The sequence below is a fragment of the Schistocerca gregaria genome, chromosome 4 (genome assembly GCF_023897955.1).
Source record: "Schistocerca gregaria isolate iqSchGreg1 chromosome 4, iqSchGreg1.2, whole genome shotgun sequence".
NCBI classification, from domain to species: Eukaryota; Metazoa; Arthropoda; class Insecta; order Orthoptera; family Acrididae; genus Schistocerca; species Schistocerca gregaria.
The window spans coordinates 311,951,525-311,971,011 of record NC_064923.1 but is presented as its reverse complement, the minus strand read 5'-3'; the positions used below and the strand labels follow the sequence as shown (position 1 = coordinate 311,971,011).

Below are 19,487 nucleotides of genomic sequence, written 5' to 3'. Positions count from 1 at the left end.
CAACAACAGATGGCGCTGCGGTCTGGGAAACTCTATAGTACGATATTTTCCACATATCCACCATGCGTAGCAAAAATATGGCGTAGTCTCTGAATGAAATTACCCGAAACCTTTGACAACGTGTCTGGCGGAATGGCTTCACATGCAGATGAGATGTACTGCTTCAGCTGTTCAATTGTTTCTGGATTCTGGCGGTACACCTGGTCTTTCAAGTGTCCCACAGAAAGAAGTCACAGGGGTTCATGTCTGGCGAATAGGGAGGCCAATCCACGCCGCCTCCTGTATGTTTCGGATAGCCCAAAGCAATTACACGATCATCGAAATATCCATTTAGGAAATTAAAGACGTCGGCCGTGCGATGTGGCCGGGCGCCATCTTGCATAAACCACGAGGTGTTCGCAGTGTCGTCTAAGGCAGTTTGTACCGCCACAAATTCACGAAAATTGTCCAGATAGCGTGATGCAGTAATCGTTTCGGATCTGAAAAATGGGCCAATGATTCCTTTGGAAGACTTAGTGAGTTGCACGACCGAAAGATCCTTCCATGCTATGAGGCGCGTAACACGACAATCTGCACGCGTTGTGAAAACAACGCACGTCAATTTGCTCTCCGCGGCGCTCGCAGCACAGCGACCTCTTCACGAGCTCTCAACGGCCGAGTTAGTGGGGCGCGCAACGGCAGCGATGCGCTTGCCTCGCCAGCTCAGGCCGCTACGACAGTGCAGCGCAATGTGGCATTAATAGGCTATGGCAGCAGATGACGGCTGCGAGTGACTACGCTATCCACACACCTCCGTCAGCACCTCTCCTAGACGAGTGGACAACCGTGCCCTAGTTCTATGAGTCTCGATTTCAGTTTATAAGAGCTATGGTACGTTTCGAGTATGGTGCAGACCCCACGATGCCATAGAACGAAATTGTCAGAAAGGCACAGTGAAAGTTAGTGGTGGCTCCATAATGTGTGAGTCCAACTGAAGCGATTATTGGCTAGAAGTTATGTTCGGTTAGTTGGAGAATGTTTTCAGCCATTCCTGTACCTCTTGTACCCAATCAACGATGTTATATTTATGTATGAGAATGCGCCATGTCACCGGGCCATAATGGCTAAGGATTGGTTTGGCGACCATTCTGGACAGTTCTAGCGAATAATTTGGTCACCCAGACCATCCGACATGATGAAACCTATTGAACATTTATTGGAGGTAGCCGAGTTGGTACAAAAAAATCATGCACCGGCAACACTTCCGCAATTATGGATGGCTTTAGATGCAGCATAGCTCAGTATTTCTGCAGGGGACTTCCAGTGACTTGTAGAGACAATGCCACGTCGAGTTGGTACGCTACGCAAGGCAAAAGGAGGCCCGAGACGATATTGGGACGTACCCCCTGGCTTTTGTCACCTCAGTATAATGCTGCTAGGTTTCCATCCATAACGTTGAATCTTACAAAAAATGACTTCCTTACAATCGTCGTTGCCGCTAGAGTTCTGTGTTCTGTTCAGTGCTGACATCTGTACCTCGCATACATAAATAGTGCTTGCATATTTGAAGTCTAACCTTCGACCGTAAGTATAATAGACTGGCCCTGACGTCATTTTCGTGGCTCCAACATCTCTGGGCTAAAGTCACGTGAATGTTGGCAAAACATGGTTGTTTTGTGTTGCGCTTATGGCTGTACTCAGCTTTTTGTTGGGGGAAATGGCTTTACATTTCACGTGTGTTTCTATGATAGTGCAGATGCCTTTATTGAAATCTGCTGATGTGATTTTTATATGTTTTTTGGACTCGAAATAGAGTATCACGTAAATTAAAGTGTTGAAAGCGATGTTTGTAAAGTCTGACTAATATTAAATTTTGGAAAGTATCTGTGATAATTCGGTTACAGAAGTAAGTATAACTGTTTCTCGTTCCTACTCATAGGTTCCCTAAGGATGAAAACCGAAGGCAGCTTTGGATACAGGCCCTGAAACGGAAAAACTGTAAGCTATCTGCACCTACGCACCTTTTTGTATATACAAGTGAGATTATAATAAGGTAAGAGCACCTATAGTCGACACATGAAGAGAATTTTTTTCTATCTTTTAATACTATTAAATAAATGTAGGCTCCAAAATGAATTTCTGAAACTTCAAAGACTCACCTTTCATTTAAATATAATTTTTTTAAACTGGTAGTTTAAATTTTTGTAAAAATAGGAGGAACTGAACCTTTGAAGTGCACCTAAAATTGATACTCTAAAATGGACCTGCTCATAAAGTCGACAATTTTGGCACCTATAGTTGACATAATTCCCATATCCTTTTTTTAAAATAAGTGACTAGAGCTCAAAACGCGGCGAATCCAATATTTTGACACGAGCCCACTCTTACTGTTTAAAAGAATTTTAACGACATTTTACTTTAATTGATAGTTTGTAGTAATTTCGTCCCGCTGCCCACCAGAGGGCCGTTCGATGTATTTGTTAGATTTTATAAATGGTACTGTGACCAAATCCAGGTAAAATGTAGTTCTGACATAATTTTTCACAAACAAAAAAGTTATTTTTATTGCAAGCGTTTGGCAGTCAATTGAGAAATGTGGGTAAAATACGATACAAACATAGAATGGAAGCCGCTGATTTGAAATCCCGCCACGTTTTGCTAACAGTCACGTGGTTTATGTTGGAGCCACACCAGCCCTATAGCTTCTGCACAGCATCGCCAGTCTACTAGTATCTATGGTCGAAGAGCCTGAAAGGATATTCCTATTCGCTCCCAATACTGAGGAAGCAACGTCAAAGACCTGGGAACTTGAACGCACCTAGTGCATTTAGTGAGTATAGTCGCCGTTGCAAGGTACTGATACGAGTGCCACTTTCAGGGAGAGGCGGTGTCACTGGCGGCGTACAGCTGCGGCTGGCCGGACGCCCCCGGCTGCTGCCGGCGAGCGCTGCTGCTGGTGATGCGGCGCGCACAGCGCCCTCTAGCGCTGACCGCCGGCGGCATCTACCCCATACAGAGGGCCACCTTCCTCTCGGTGAGTGCCGCTATCTACCTGCTCCTTAACGTTAGCCAAAAGCTGTACAACAAAATGCTAACTCAGTTTTATTTACCTTCGCCACAACACATTTTATGTCCTTGCCAAAGTCCTCTGCCTAAGCACTGTGTCAAAAGGAAACCTTCCTTCCTTAAGTCGTCGGCACACGGACCGTGCATCCGAACGTTGAGCGTTGAGCTTACCGAGTTTATGACGTCATAGCGTGGAATAGCACGCTGAGGACTCTTTCCGAATGTGGAGAGCAATATCTGGCATGTCAGATATTCTGAGCGTTGACCAATGAGATGGCACAACGCCGCTTACGTCACACGCAAGCCGTCTGCCTTCAGTACAGAGTTGTGAGGCGCCATATTGGTATTCATTTCAAGCGTATATGTGTATGTGCCGTTTCTGAGCACCAGCAAATTGAGAATCACTGGAAAACCCGTTGTTAACTGTGTCATTCGTTCCAATAAAATATGAGAAACATCATATTCGTGGAAAAAGAATTATTGTTAGTCGCGTATTATGAGAGTACGCTATTTGAAGGCAGCGGCGCACTGAAGATCCACCCAAAACCCATTGTTCTTGGTACAATTTGTTATAGTTAAATTTCAATTAGTAACATATGTACGACTAAGGTTTTCAGGAACAGGTAACTATGATAGATGCATGGGGCATGTTGTTGGTGTAGAGTATTGACTAGCGTCACTGTTTGCATTTGTGTTGTATGTTGGGGCGCTGGCTCGCGTTTTACCACTTCTATGTTTTTTCCCAAACATTCGCGTCTTTATTAGGTTCTGATACTTTCTTATTAGTTTAATATAAGTATATAGTATAATATTTGATGTTATGTAAATATAAGTTCACCTTTTTTTTGAGGGGTGACTGTTCGACTGGCTTAATCTACAGGACAGCTTGCGCTACCTGTATAAAGATATTTTACTCATTTTTCTTTTACGCTTCGTAATTCATATATTGCAAAGATTCTGCTACTGGGTAGGAACTGTGATCGAGTAAGACTGACCTTAGGGTTTTACTAAAATGTGAGAATGATGAAATAATGTTTATCTTATGCAGAGAAGTATTCCAAATTTGTACCGCACTGTTTGTAATGGTACTTTTATAAGCCTGTGTCGTTATTGATTGGACATGTTACTTTCCTTTTTGTCGACGATGGAGGAAATGTGCGTTTCAGTAGAGTTAACGTGGTTATTTTACACGCGCCCGTTGAGTAAACAATGTGACTTATGAACTAGAAACATAACTCAGCTGGCGCTGGAGTGCGTTGCGATCGCGTTTGCCACGTTGGGGCCCACGTACCGTATGCCCAAGTCGCATCGTTCCTGAGCCTTCAGCAGCACGTTGAACTTGGTACTCTCAACGTTAATGTTCGACTGCACGGTCCGTGTGCCGTCGGCTTTAAGCACAGGCAAACAGAGAGAGGGCTGTCCCCATGTTTGGCTCTGTAGACCCACACAGTGCGGAGAGGACGCGATGATCTAGTTGTCGAATGGCGCTCATTGTCTTATGTGATATCTTTCAGCTTGTAACCTATCCACAAGCTCCCGTAATTAAATGACACGCGTAACCCTAAGTCCCGTAATTTTCAGGACAGGCATATAACTCACAAGACAAAAAATAGGCGTAACATGAAGAGACAGCCGTGATAAACAAGTACAGAGAAACAAATGGTTACAATTTCAGGAAAATTTGATGATTTATTCAAGAGAAAGAGTTTCATAATATGAGCAACTCAATAACGCATTGGTCCAGCTCTGTCCCTTACTAAAGCGGTTATTCGGGTTCTCATTGATTGATACAGCCGCCGGCCGGTGTGGCCGAGCGGTTCTAGGCGCTTCTGTCTGGAACCGCGTGACTGCTACAGTCGCAGGTTCGAATCCTACCTCCAGCATGGATGTGTGTGATGTCCTTAGGTTAGTTAGGTTCAAGTGATTCTACGTTCTAGGGGACCGATGATCTCAGATGTTAAGTCCCATAGGGCTCAGAGCCATTTGATTGATACAGCCGTCGGATGTCCTCGTGAGGGATGTCATGTCAAATTCTGTCCAACAATAGAAAAATGGGAACTCAGTTTTATTTACCTTCGCGACAACACATTTTATTTATTTACCAAAGTGCGAGCGGACATTGTACTGCTGAGGCGCATGCCCAGCACTGCTTGCCATGAAGGGCGACAAAACGGGCCGTAGAATATCTTCGACGTACCGCTGCGCTGTATGGATGCAGCGGATGACGACCATCTCATTGGATGTCTTAAGTGATGAGTACCACTTTGAACTGAGCATGAATGGTCAGAGAAGACGTGCTGTAAACGCCCCAGACAGTCAAAGGACAACGACCCGCAGTACCCTTACAGCACAACGGTACGTTGAAAGTATTCTATGTCCAGTTTTGTTGCCCCACATAACAAGCCGTGCTGGGCTTACATTTCAGCAATATAATGCCCGCTCGCTCATGGCGAGGGTTTCTATTGCTTGTCTTCGTGCTCCCGAAGCCACACCATGGCCAGCAAGGTCGTTGGATCTCTACCCAATTGAGAATGCTTGGAGCATTATGGATAGGGCCCTCCAATCGACCCTGGATTTTGACAATCTAACTCGTCAATTGGTCAGAATTTGGGAAGACATCTCTCACGAGGACATCCAACAACTCTATCAATCAGTGCGATGCAGAATAAGTTCCTGCATGAGACTAGAGGTGAACAAACGCGTTACTGCCTTGCTCAGTTTGTGGCACTCCTTGTCTTGAATAAATCACCCGATTTATTTTTCTGAAATTGTAATTATTTATATGTCTGTACATGTAAATCACATCTATTAGCTTCCGCCTCAATGGATAACTTCTTGATGGTGGGCCTTTTCCTTAGAGCGTATTTCAAAGTATATAGTACAAGTAAAATGCGAATAAGTGTACTATTGAAAATTATTATGTCAGGGAAATACGTTGCACTAATTAAAATCGAAACTAGTTAAATGAGTAATTGTATTAACTCGTCATTAGTAGTTGTCGTGAATGTTTCTAATTTTGAATGAAATTCAAAATTTTCCTTTGAACTCTGTTTCTTCAATATGGCCTTAAGTTTTTTACGAAAAGAGTGGGGCCTGTCTTGCCAGTCAGATTTTATTTCGTCTTTACCCCTGTATTTCCACTTAAGAGAGGATTCTAGAACGGTTAGGGGATTTTTTGAAGAGCATTTTGGATTCTGCCGGAACATTTTAGTCTCTATACCTGTCTATGAATCTTAATCTCATTCGTGAGGGTATTGACCTCAGTTGTTATGTTTTTATGTTTTTTTATCACCCGTTACTTTTTCAAATGAGACGGTGTATTGATTTGGTAAGTATTTCTTCTCAGCCCGCCTGAAGAGCTATGCTAGTCATCAGTGATCAATTCTTGCTTGGGACCTTTCTAGTGGTTAAGAAGATGGGTGATTACTGCGTTAGTCCACTGGTGCATCTGCACTTTAAGGTACAAACGTACGTTCAACCGTCAGTCTCTATGTTTTCCCAAAAGAATCAGTTTTCTGATACATTGATTTGTCCGTCCGCTGAATCGAGCACTGAAACGAATGAGCGTCATTTCTGAGACACATGCAGCTTTTTCGCTTGAGAATATGTCATTCTTATTGTAACCTTGGTTTTATTTTCCTCTGTGAGTAATGGAGACTCTACCTCAAACTGAATTGTTCCCGAAACAGTTCACCAAAGCTCCGTGAGGATTAGCGTGTTGTTACATTAAGATGTAATGCTTAGTCACAATTTCCATCGATGGCAAGTCCCTTGCCTGACATACCATAGGCACTAGAAGCAGCACGTAACGTTGGGGATGTTCGATCTCAACTCAAAGGGGGTAAAACTTGTAGCTGCATCTTTGTTTGGGCAATGTTAGAGGACCGAAAGTAATTTTGAACGTTGATGTCTCATCAGAACATCATTAACTGTAATCCCAGATTCTTGTTTTCACTATGTTATCCGTTACTGATATTTTAGCTCCAAGTTTATAACACTACAATACGGTATTTCACATTCTTCACATTTTCTTTTCGCATTTTTGATAGTATATATATATATATATATATATATATATATATAGTAACGTAAACTTATTATAAATCATTTATAAATACTGTTGCACAGGACTGAGTAGAAGAAGTAGACATTTAGGCGAAGTCGGGGTTTTCGCTTTGTATAATGACAATCCCGACATCGCACTAACATCGTTGGTATGGAAAAGCGCCCACACATAGTGTTGCAAATTGATAACTGGGGAGACTGGACGTGAGATATGGCGAAAGGGCATAAAGTTTAATATGTGAACCTCGTAGTGACAAATGCTGGGCAAGACAGTGCAAATAATAACGTGCAATAGTGTGAGCCACAATATGGAAGCTAATTGGGAAGAGCTTCAGAACTATTAATAAAAGAAGAGTACCATGTGGTTAGATATACTTCATTCTGTTCGTAAATGGAAGGAGGGAAGGAGGAGTCTGTTGCCTGACAACTTCTATCGCCACATCGTCACGCCGCGCCCGCAGCAACTCCATATCAAAGTAACGTACCATTTCAGAAACGTAGAAATGAAAACGAGTAGCCAACGTATTAAAATCAAGAAACCAAACATTATGAATATTATTGATATTTTGTTAACTTCAAAATTATTCAGCGTTAATAACTACCCCAAAATAATCACTACCAAGGGTAGGGTGCTGTTCCCGTACCGTGATCGTAGTAACCGAATGTCACATGAATGAAAAAACTTGAATTTTAAATTTATATTAGATTTAGCAAGAAAATTGTAAATTTTGTTCGCTTTACAGTTTACCTGACAGTGTTGACTAACTTTTGGAAATTCAACTACTTTCATTGTCATTTTTAACATAAGCCTGTCTACAATGTAAATTTATGTATTTATCCGTATGTCATGTGGTTCTTGGCTTTCGTACTTTCGCCATTGCCTACTCCCATTGCTGCTAACTATGACGCATTCCATGTTCACTTATAGCATTTCTAATAATAATAAGTTGTGTTTACTAAACAGTAAATGGTTAATAAAACATACAGATAGCAAGCATCATAGTGAACTAACGTTTCTCTATCATTACTGCGTTATGTGTCACACTTAACGAATAACTTTTGTTTTATTTATTAATTCAATCTGATCTGATTAGAAGTATTAGGCCCATCTTACGTGCGGGCATGATTCTACACATGCATTACCCTTTTTACATTAAAGTTTCCTAAGAAATATCAATTTTAATATGGCAAATAGTATTAAAGTAATCGGATGAAGTAGTACTGACTATGAACTAATGAAGTTAATAGTGACAATACTTCTGTTACTACTGATGCTCTTGCAGCTGCTGTTGCAACTAATAATAATAATAATAATAATAATAATAATAATGACTATAATAACATGAATGACAGTGGCAGATATATACAGAATTTATTGGTGTGAAAAACAGACATTTCTGTTATAACGAGTGCGGGTGAAAGGAAATTTGAGGAGACTGCGTCCAGCTAAGAGTATTGGGCAACGAGGAAGATCTGACTGGAAAGATGGATGTACAAGGGTAACGAGAGAGTACAGGGACAATGGTAATCATTTAGCAGATATGTGATTAACGGTCTTCTGAACCTGGTATGTACTCAGTACTCCAGTAGAACGCTGGAGATAATTCCAAAGACGAGTTCCTGCCACTGTGGAGGACTCCGAGAAGGAGGCTGAACGATGGAGTGGGACAGAAAGGATTTTGCTCTGATGGAAATGGGTGTTTCTGCCATGTTGTTCAAACATAAGATTTAAGAACGGGGAGAGAAATGAGGGGCAATGTAGTATATGTTAATAAAACGTAGAGAGGACAGAGGGAGATCTCAGCACTCGTCTGCAAGCGACCAGGATAGCTGTGCATATGACGGTGAAATACGATTAAAGAGTCGAACACAGGCTTTCATAAGCAGTTTCAGGCACCATGACTTTCTCTGAGAAAAACCTTGCAGGATAACATCGCTTTAATCAATAAAGGAAAGTTAAGGGATGAGTTTCTTTTTAAGGTCAAGAGGGAAGAGCTTTTTATATTTCTGTAGTGTATGGAGAAATGCAGATAGTTTCTTGTACATTGCAATTATATGCTCAGTCCAGTTTAGATTTTCATCAGTTATTATTCCTAGACTCTTTGCTGGAGGAGGTAAGTTGATATTTGTCCCGTTTAGGTTTAAAAATTGTTGGCATATTTCAGGCTAGTGAGCCTAGAATGACCAGCCAATAACGCTTAGGTTTTGAGAGGGGTGAGCTTCAAGTCTGCGACCACTTTGATAGAGCACGCAGGTCGGTATTGAAATACTCTACAGCTTTCTTCACGTTTAGTGGTTTTGCACTTAAATATAACTGGAGACTACCAACATACATGTGGTATTTTCTGTCGGTCAGAATTGATGACACATCTTTTACATACAATGAACAGAATAAAGGACCTAATACCGAAACCTGGGACACTCCTGATACTACCGGTCTCGATTGATAATTGATGGTGCCAGAGATGACGCAAAGATGGAGAGATGTCAGGTGTGAGCGAAACCACTGCATTGCCTTTTGCGAGAAATTTAGGCTGCTATGTTTAGCAAGCAAAATATGAATGTCAAAGGCTTTGTTTGAAGTCTAAGAAGCGCGCAACAGTCGCCTCTTGTGCATTCACCGGAGATTCAGGTCACCTGTTGCCTTGATTAAGGCAGCTGTTGTGCTACGATGTTTACGGAAATCTGATAGATATTCGTCTAGTAGGTTGTTAGTTGGTTAGCTGGTAGTGGGCTGTATATATTCTGAGGCCTTGGACAGTGCAGAAGGAATGCAAATATGTCTGTAATCAGAGGGTGCTGTGGCAACGTCCTGGGTAAACAATTGTTGTTAAGGAGTGATTGAAGATATCTGCTACAGTGGACAGTAGTGGGTCCACAATAAGCTTCATCTTTGGATTGTGATGCGTTCGTGTCCAGTAGATGCTGATCTGATAAAGAATGGTGGCTTCTTTGACGGTTTTGCAAGTAATATTCTTTCGGTAGAAGTTTCCATGGCTACAGTCGTTTACCCCCACTAAGTAATCAATTAGTCTCTGTTTCGTTTGCGGTTCAGTTGTGGTTGTAAGTAATGTGAAGTACCGGTTCATTTCTTCAGCTGGGACAACGGGATCAGCTGCAGCTTCTACCTTGCCTATAGAAAGACCACATAGGTTTTTCCGTAGGACAGGTGGTCTGTTTCTCTTGTCGGCTAATATGTGGGCATCCCTGAGTTTTGCATTTCTCGCAGTTTAACTGACTTTGTTCATCTTCTGATTGTAAATAATATAATTTTCAGGCGTGGGGAGCAGTTTGTATACCCGATGTGTAGCGTCTCTGAGATACATGAAGTGTTTTAATTCTTCATATAACTAAGGTGGCTTTTCCCTTCTTATTTTATTGGTCTTTAGAGGGGCATATTTCTCATATAGTAAAGTAAGATTGTTAGTAAATCCATAAAGGTTTTCGTTGATGTCCGAGGAGGGAGTGGAAACGTCCCTCAAACTATTTCTTGAGCCTCAGTTGCAAGTTCAGATTAATAAGTCTCGGAATGTAGTCAGTTCTGGTTACTTTGTGGAACGTTCTACCCAGTTCGTCATGAAAACTGTCATGAGGAGACATGCCAGGTGCAAATTCTTCAGACGTGTGGTGCGAACCACTCTGTTTGGTGATTTAGTTGTATATATATATATATATATATATATATATATATATATATATATATGAGTGTGACTACAGTTCGTATGATTGGCATGATTGGTACGGACAAGCTGAAGAAGTGTCACGTTCGGAGGAAAAAGCATCCGGTTAAATTTCGCACTGGAAGGGCTATTTTGTAGAAAATTTATGTTAATGTCACCAGCTGCAATTACATGATCGAATGTCGATTTGAGACTTCAAGGGGCGGTTTTGAATCAGGCAAACCCTACTACTTAATTACTTAGAAGGCTTCTAGAGGACACACAACAGGCACTTTCCGTTAAGGGATTGGATCTCTATGAACGTATATTTCAATTGTTTAAGTTCATTATTGAAGGATGTGTGTACCACAGTAGGTGATAAATCACAGGGATTATATACCCCTACTCCACTCCCTCGTCCGTTACAACTCCTGTGTCTTAGAAAAATGTAGTCATCTAGATTTATCGAACTTGAAGAAATACTTTGGTTGAGCCAGGTCTCCCACAGAAGTATTACATGGATGTCTATGTCTCGTAATATATAACGGAACTCACATGAGCTGGGAAAGATTGGACATTTGCAATTGCAACATGGAGGTTGGTGCGTTCAGATGCAGAGAGCGCTAGGATGCTGGTGTTGGACTCTTGTCACACCGAGTAAGCGCTGGCGAGAGAACAAAACATAACGAAAGTTGGGGGAGGGGGGGGGGATGTAAGACAGATAAATATCTTGAGGCCAGAGGGATGTTTTGTGGCCAAAGCCAGCTGGATTTGCAGCAGTAGTTAAACAGCAGACTGGCGACAGGAAAGGAAGCTAACTACGCAGAGCTAGAAAACCTTATTAATGTTGTAATGACGAACGAAATTCAACAGATCAAAAAAAGCGACAATATCCAGAACATAACGTACCACCACCACCAATCACCGTTCTAAGCTCCGCTGCTATTGGAAGATTGAGGAGGGAGGTCCTTTGAGAATGCGGTTCTACCAACAACCTGGTATGGAGCATTTTAAATGATTCGTTAAGACAAGATGCACTACAAAATGCTGCAGCGTATCAATTCTAATGCTAAATCCTTCCGGCTGTTTAACGTGAAAGAGATAATGTTTCAGCAAGTGGTAAGAAGATTTCGTAATTTCTCTCTTCAAATCGGTGAAGCACTATATCTGCCTGAATAGCTTTACAGCGCTGCCCTTGGGCGAGATGATGGAGCGGGTGATCCATTACAGCCAGGACTACCTCATAGAGTCCTGCCACCATCTTACTCGTTTTTAGAACGTGACATCTACATCTATGTATATACTCTGCAAGCCACCTTACTGTGTGTGATGGATGGTACACATGGTTTCACAACGTCTCTGTTTGTGGAATCCATATTATATTTGATAGAGAATCGGCCTTTCTCCAGAAACATGTTTCTGTTTTGCGATCATATTTGTGTACGAGAACGACGTGCTGGTTTTGCAGTCGCCAGGTACCCTATGTTGTTCCGATTCTGGAGCAGTCCTCCATTCGGATCTCCTTAAGGATCCTGCTATAGGGTAGGTAATCGTGAGAAAAAGACGGAACAGCCAACGACGGGATAACACTCAGAAGTTTCAACGTAGTAGGAAAGCTAGATAATCTGAAAAGGGAAATGCAAAGTTTCAGTCTACACTCCTGGAAATGGAAAAAAGAACACATTGACACCGGTGTGTCAGACCCACCATACTTGCTCCGGACACTGCGAGAGGGCTGTACAAGCAATGATCACACGCACGGCACAGCGGACACACCAGGAACCGCGGTGTTGGCCGTCGAATGGCGCTGGCTGCGCAGCATTTGTGCACCGCCGGCGTCAGTGTCAGCCAGTTTTCCGTGGCATACGGAGCTCCATCGCAGTCTTTAACACTGGTAGCATGCCGCGACAGCGTGGACGTGAACCGTATGTGCAGTTGACGGACTTTGAGCGAGGGCGTATAGTGGGCATGCGGGAGGCCGGGTGGACGTACCGCCGATTTGCTCAACACGTGGGGCGTGAGGTCTCCACAGTACATCGATGTTGTCACCAGTGGTCGGCGGAAGGTGCACATGCCCGTCGACCTGGGACCGGACCGCAGCCACGCACGGATGCACGCCAAGACCGTAGGATCCTACGCAGTGCCGTAGGGGACCGCACCGCCACTTCCCAGCAAATTAGGGACACTGTTGCTCCTGGGGTATCGCCGAGGACCATTCGCAACCGTCTCCATGAAGCTGGGCTACGGTCCCGCACACCGTTAGGCGATCTTCCGCTCACGCCCCAACATCGTGCAGCCCGCCTCCAGTGGTGTCGCGACAGGCGTGAATGGAAGGCCGAATGGAGACGTGTCGTCTTCAGCGATGAGAGTCGCTTCTGCCTTGGTGCCAATGATGGTCGTATGCGTGTTTGGCGCCGTGCAGGTGAGCACCACAATCAGGACTGCATACGACCGAGGCACACAGGGCCAACACCCGGCATCATGGTGTGGGGAGCGATCTCCTACACTGGCCTTACACCTCTGGTGATCGTCGAGAGGACACTGAATAGTGCACGGTACATCCAAACCGTCATCGAACCCATCGTTCTACCATTCCTAGACCGGCAAGAGAACTTGCTGTTCCAACAGGACAGTGCACGTCCGCATGTATCCCGTGCCACCCAACGTGCTCTAGAAGGTGTAAGACAACTACCCTGGCCAGCAAGATTTCCGGATCTGTCACCCATTGAGCATGTTTGGGGCTGGATGAAGCGTCGTCTCACGCGGTCAGCACGAACGCTGGTCCAACTGAGGCGCCAGGTGGAAATGGCATGGCAAGCCGTTCCACAAGACTACATCAAGCATCTCTACGATCGTCTCCATGGGAGAATAGCAGCCTGCATTGCTGCGAAAGGTGGATATACACTGTACTAGTGCCGACATTGTGAATGCTCTGTTGCCTGTGTCTATGTGCCTGTGGTTCTGTCAGTGTGATCATGTGATGTATCTTACCCCAGGAATGTGTCAATAAAGTTTCCCCTTCCTGGGACAATGAATTCACGGTGTTCTTATTTCAATTTCCAGAAGTGTAGATTTAGAGGGGGGCAGTGAACTGGAACGAAAAAAAAAAAATTGAAGATAACTGGCCAGACAAACAGCAGCAGAAAATGGTATTACGGGCGAAGTATTCGTTACGATTGGGGATAGGTTGATCCCATCTGATTCGAAAGCAAACCGACGACAGTTCAGGTATAAATGCCAATATCGCAAGCAGAAGATGAAGAGTTACAGAAAGAATATGAGGATGCTGAACGGGAAATTGCGTATACAAAAATAGATGAAAATCTGTTAACTACAGGGGATTGGAAAGCATTGCAGTGGAAGCAATAGAAGAAAGGGTTACGGGAGAATATAGGCTTAGCAACAGGAACGAGGGAAAGCCTAATTTTCAGCAATAAATTTCAGCTAGCAGTAGCTAATATTCGGTCCAAGAATCACTCAGAGGAGGAAGTATACTTGGTAAATACTTGGAGACACTTCAAGATTCCAGTTAGACTACATCAGGATCAGAGACTCTGGGATCAGGCGTTCACAGGATGAGATACAGACAAAGATCACATTTTGTTGATGGTGAAGAATCGTCCGCAAGACTAAGTGTAGAAGGAAGTCAGGCACTATCGGAGTTCGCTAATGATGTGGATACTGCGATAGGGAATACAAGAGTAAGCAGCTCAGCTGAAGAGGAATGAAAATCTCTGAAAAGAGGAATCATAGACGTTGGCAGCCATACATAGGTATAAGGAAGATAACAGCAAAGAATCCTTGGGTAACGAAAGAAATAATTTATAATTCAACTTATCGACGAAATAAGGAAACACAAAAGTGTTTGAGAAAAGACAGGAATACTACAACATAAAACCCTGAGAAATGAAATGAATATGAAATCCAGAACATCCAAGGCTGCAGGAAAGATATCAATAAATGGAAAAGAAATGATCGTCGTGAAGATTGACTCGGAATATATACAGTCAAAACAACCTTCGATGACTTTAAATTAAAGTGCGGTAACGTTAAGAGTGCAGAGGAGAGAGCGGATAAGTGAAAAGAGGACACTGAAGGCCTATATAAAGGGGAGGACTTGTCCAGTGCTTGAAAAATAAATTGAAGTCGATATGGGAGAAAAAATATGTGTCAATTCCTAACGGAACAAAGTGCCTAGGTCATCGATCCCTAGACTTACACACTACTTAAACTACTTAAACACACAAACCCATGTCCGAAGGAGGACTCGAACCTCCGGCAGGAGAGCCGAGCAGTCCGTGACATGACGCCTCAAACCGCGCTGTTACCGCGCGCGTCGAAGTATTAGAGTCAAAGTTTACTAGGTCTCTGAAAGACTTCAGATCAAAGAAGGCAGAATGGATAGACAACATCCAGTCGGAATTTCTGAAATCATTTGGGGGATGGGGGTGGGGGAGGGGAAGCGACAACCAAACGGCTATTCAGTTGGTGTGTAGAATCTGTGCTAGTAGCAGGTACCATCAGACTTTTGGAGAAACGACAGCCACACAAAGATAACGATGGCAGATAAGGGTGAGAATATCGCACAGTCAGCTTAACAGATCATGCATTAAAGTTGCTGACGATAATAATATACAGAAGAATGGGAAAGAAAATTGAGGAGCTGTTAGATGACGATCAGTTTGGCTTTAGAAAGATAAAGGCATCAGAGAGGCAGTTATGACGTGCGGTAAGTAAGGGAAGGAAGACTGAAGAAAAATGAAGTCAGGTTCATCGCATACGTTTAAGTAGCAAAAGCGGTCGACAATGTAAAATGGTGAAGGATGTGCGAACAATATTACTGGAAGACCAAGAACGGAGTGCTCGAATTAAACACGGTGTACAACAAGGATACAGTCTTTCACCCCTAGCGTTCAAGACACACATCAAAGTATCGATGACGGAAATAAAAGAAAGTTTGAAGAGTGAGGTTAATTAAAATTCAGGGTGAAAGGATATCAAAGATAAGATTTGCTGATGACATTGCTATCCATAGTGAAAGTGAGAAAAATTAAAGGACTGTTGAATGGGAAGAACAGTCAAATGAGTGAAAAATATGGATTTAGGATAAGCCGAAAAAATACAAAAGCAATGGGAAGTAGGAGAAACGAGAATAGCGAAAAGCTTAGCACCAAATGTTGTGAACACGAAGTAAATGAAGTTAACGAATCCTTGTACCTTGGAAGCAAAATAACTCTTGACGGATGATGCAAAGAGGACATAAAAAGCGGACTAACAGGGCCAAAGAGGGAATATCTGGCAAGAGAGGTTTACTGGTATCAAACATAAGTCTTAAGTTGGGAAAAAATTCTGGGAACGTCCGTTTAGAACAAAGTATTGTATGGCAGAGAAACATGGACTGTGGAGCAACAAGAACTGATTAAAATCTAAGCGTTTCAGATTTCGTGCTACATAGGAATATTGAAAATTAGGTTGACTGATAAGACAAGGAAGAAGAAGGTTAATCACAGCATCGTCGAAGAAAGGAACATATGAAAAACACCGAGAAGGAGAAGGAACAGGATAATAGGGCGTAGTGTTTTAAGAAATCAGGGAATAACTCTCATAGTACAAGAGGGAGCTGCAGAGGGTAAAAACCGTACAGGATGATAGAGATTGGAATACATACAGCAAATAAATGAGGACGTAGGGTGGAAGTGCTGCTCTGAGACGAAGAGGTTGGCACAGGAGAGGAATTCGTGGCTGGCTGCATCAAACCAGTCAGAAGACTGTGGAGTTGAAGCTAACGATTGAGGGGATAAAAGTGAGGAAGAAAATATCACTATTAAAACTTCAAAAGCTGCGAACATTTTGCGTGGTCTGTATAAAATCCACGTCGTGGTTTTAATTTCTCTGGACTGAGGATTAAGGACAGCTGCCTAAATCTGAAATGCAATGCAAGGTTTCTGACTTCACACTCGATGATAAACGAATGTGCGGAAGTGATTAGCTACCCTATGTGAAGGCTTCTTATTGCTGCTATGGATTCTGCCTTGCCAGAGCCATCACTACCTCCATGCTGGAGCTGGATAGCCGACTCGTGGACATTGCAAATCGCGTGACATGCATGCAAAATTTATTTCACGTTACATGCACTGGCACACCATACAGACACTATTCTAACGATCTAACAGCATTTAAAAAACCCTTTAAAGATGGCCAAAGATCCTTGGAATTAATGTAAAAATTTATATTTTAGAAAATTTCGTGGCAAATACCAATGTGTTATGCTGAAATTGGAGCAAAACGTATTATTTGCTTCTTAGTGAGGGTAAAACCCAAGATTCCATATGCAAGATAAAAAAAAACCACAAATGCAGATTTTGGAGCACCCGTTTACTTTATTTTACACAAGCAATATAATTTTAGTACAGTGTAGAATGGTAGCCTTAAGTGAGAGGCCCTCAATTACTTCTGAAGCTTTATCTTCAAGATTCGCTTACTAGACGAATTCGTACTATTATGTGCAATCTTGAAGGTCCAAGGTTAGGTGACTCCTGTTCTGAGAACCATTTTCTCATTTACTGCTGTTCCTTGGTGTTCCCCAAGAAATTCAGCAAATCTAAGCAGCAGGATAGCGACACAGATGTTCACCTCTCACGCTACAAAGACGAGGCATGAAGGCATTATTCTACTGGATACCAGGCCCCTTTGAATGTAGGAAAACGTGTGGGCCGATATAGTAGCCAAGAACACAGCGAGCAACAACTTGCTGCATCCCCTCTCGCCACTATCGTACAGCTGCATCAAATGCTCTCACGTGACGAACAGTAAGGTATCGTTGGTGAAGTCCATCTATAACATTGTATTCTGACCAACCACGCACATATCTGCAATCCACATTCTAACACAGTGACCTGTATACCCTAATACATGGCCGGCAGTATTTATGCATGTAATACGAAGTTTAAATATTTTTAGAGACATTTGTATAAGCTTCTGTTCAGACTCTTTATTCCGATGTAGGGAGTATACGTGGTAAGCCGATGCTTATGGAGTGACTGGGTGCAGTGAGCGGCTTTTCTGTTTCTAGTTTCATGAATGTATAAACAAGTATATCGGGTGTGGGATATTAGTCACTTACCTCCTAAACTTTCTCCGTATTTTACAATAGTTTTACAATCTAACGAAAACCACGATTTTATACTCAATGAATCTGCGTATATGTGGCTGTTTCAGTTAGAGAGGGGACGTTTTACATTAAATTTTATGATAATGTTTCGATTTAAATTACACACGTCTGTAATTGCTCTCGTTATGGTTTGTGACTTAAATATCGAATACCCTAAATCATTATTATCATTGTCGAAGTTTTATTTTAACGTTAGTGTCGGGACACATACGAAGCATTTGAACTGTAATTGAAAGGAAGTTCCCATAAATACTCAAAATTTGAAACTCCCTCTTTTTTTTATTTTTTTATTTTTTATTGCCAGCTAGTAGGATTGATGTATGGGTAGTGAAATCTGTGATCTTTCAGGATGCAGCTGATAAGTGCCTCTGATGTTAAAGTTTGTTCAATACGATAGTTATCTACACAGCAGCCCAACAAGTGCTGATGGAACCGAGCGAGGTGGGCAGTGGTTAGCACACGGGACTCGCATTCGGGAGAACGACGGTTCAAACCCTAGTCCGGTCATCCAGATCAATCCTGGCAAATGCCGGGATTGTTCCTTTGAAAGGGCACGGGCGATTTCCTTCCCCGCCCTTGACAAAATCCGAGTTTGTGCTCCGTCTCTAATGACCTCGATGTCGACGGGACGTTGAGCCCAATCTTCCTTCCTCTGTTCTAGCACGTGCTGATACTGAAAAGGCTTTACAGGAATGCTAAGAGTTACGAGGAAACTGTTATGAACCTGCACTGGGGTAACGTGAGTCGCCGAATGAGTCAACTATATACAGACTGAATGCGACATGTAAAGAAACTGATATTCAATGGGAATCCAAATTCCTTGCAATTTCAAAAATTAGCTGTTTGTGTCCTACGGAAATGTCGCACATGATTCCCTTAGTGTAAATCCGAACAACATGATTTATTTCAGCAGCTGTGATTGATAATAGCCACTGTGCTGCAACATCCGGACGAATTAATAATATATCCAGTTTCCCGCATACGAACCAACGGACTGTTGCAAAAGCAGTCAGGTTGGTCGATGGACTCTGCTGAGTCTGCAAATGGGCGAGAGTTTTACACTAAAATAATCTTCACTAGCAGATGCTCTTGCATCTAAATGGAAATTGCTACACGTGGTGTCATACGATCTTAGAGTCGCATAAGTATTATGGAAGCACCCAGAGACAAAATAGAGTAATGTGAATTGTGATGTGTGACGTATTCGACATTGCGACTGATGAATGCACAATTTTATTCAACACACTTCAACAAGTGAAATAATTCATTACCTGTCCCTGCCAAGTCACAGTACACTACATCCCAAAGCAAAACAAGACAGTAAATCAAAACGATCAAACAGTAGAAAGCCAAGTCGTCATATGCAACAGCAAAGCCCTGCAGCGTAGTAACATGCATAAGTCTGTGCATAAGTCTGCAGGCAACGTCAGGTTTCCTTGACCAGTTCAGGCGATGTCTCTAGATTCTTGCTGTCATTACGTGTTGCTGAACTATCGGTGCCAGTCCTCATCCATAGATATTATAAAATGGTTGTACTTATGTATGTA

The 19,487-nt window shown here is 42.6% G+C and overlaps 1 protein-coding gene across 1 annotated transcript in view; it reads left to right on the top strand.

The window, feature by feature from the left end:
* The window catches only part of LOC126267055 (odorant receptor Or2-like), a 47,653-nt gene that overhangs the window by 20,326 nt on the left and 7,840 nt on the right, over positions 1-19,487 (top strand). The window contains exon 4 of the mRNA XM_049971894.1: positions 2,858-3,013. Coding sequence (XP_049827851.1) covers positions 2,858-3,013 — 156 coding nt within the window. The remainder of the gene's footprint in view (positions 1-2,857; positions 3,014-19,487) is intronic.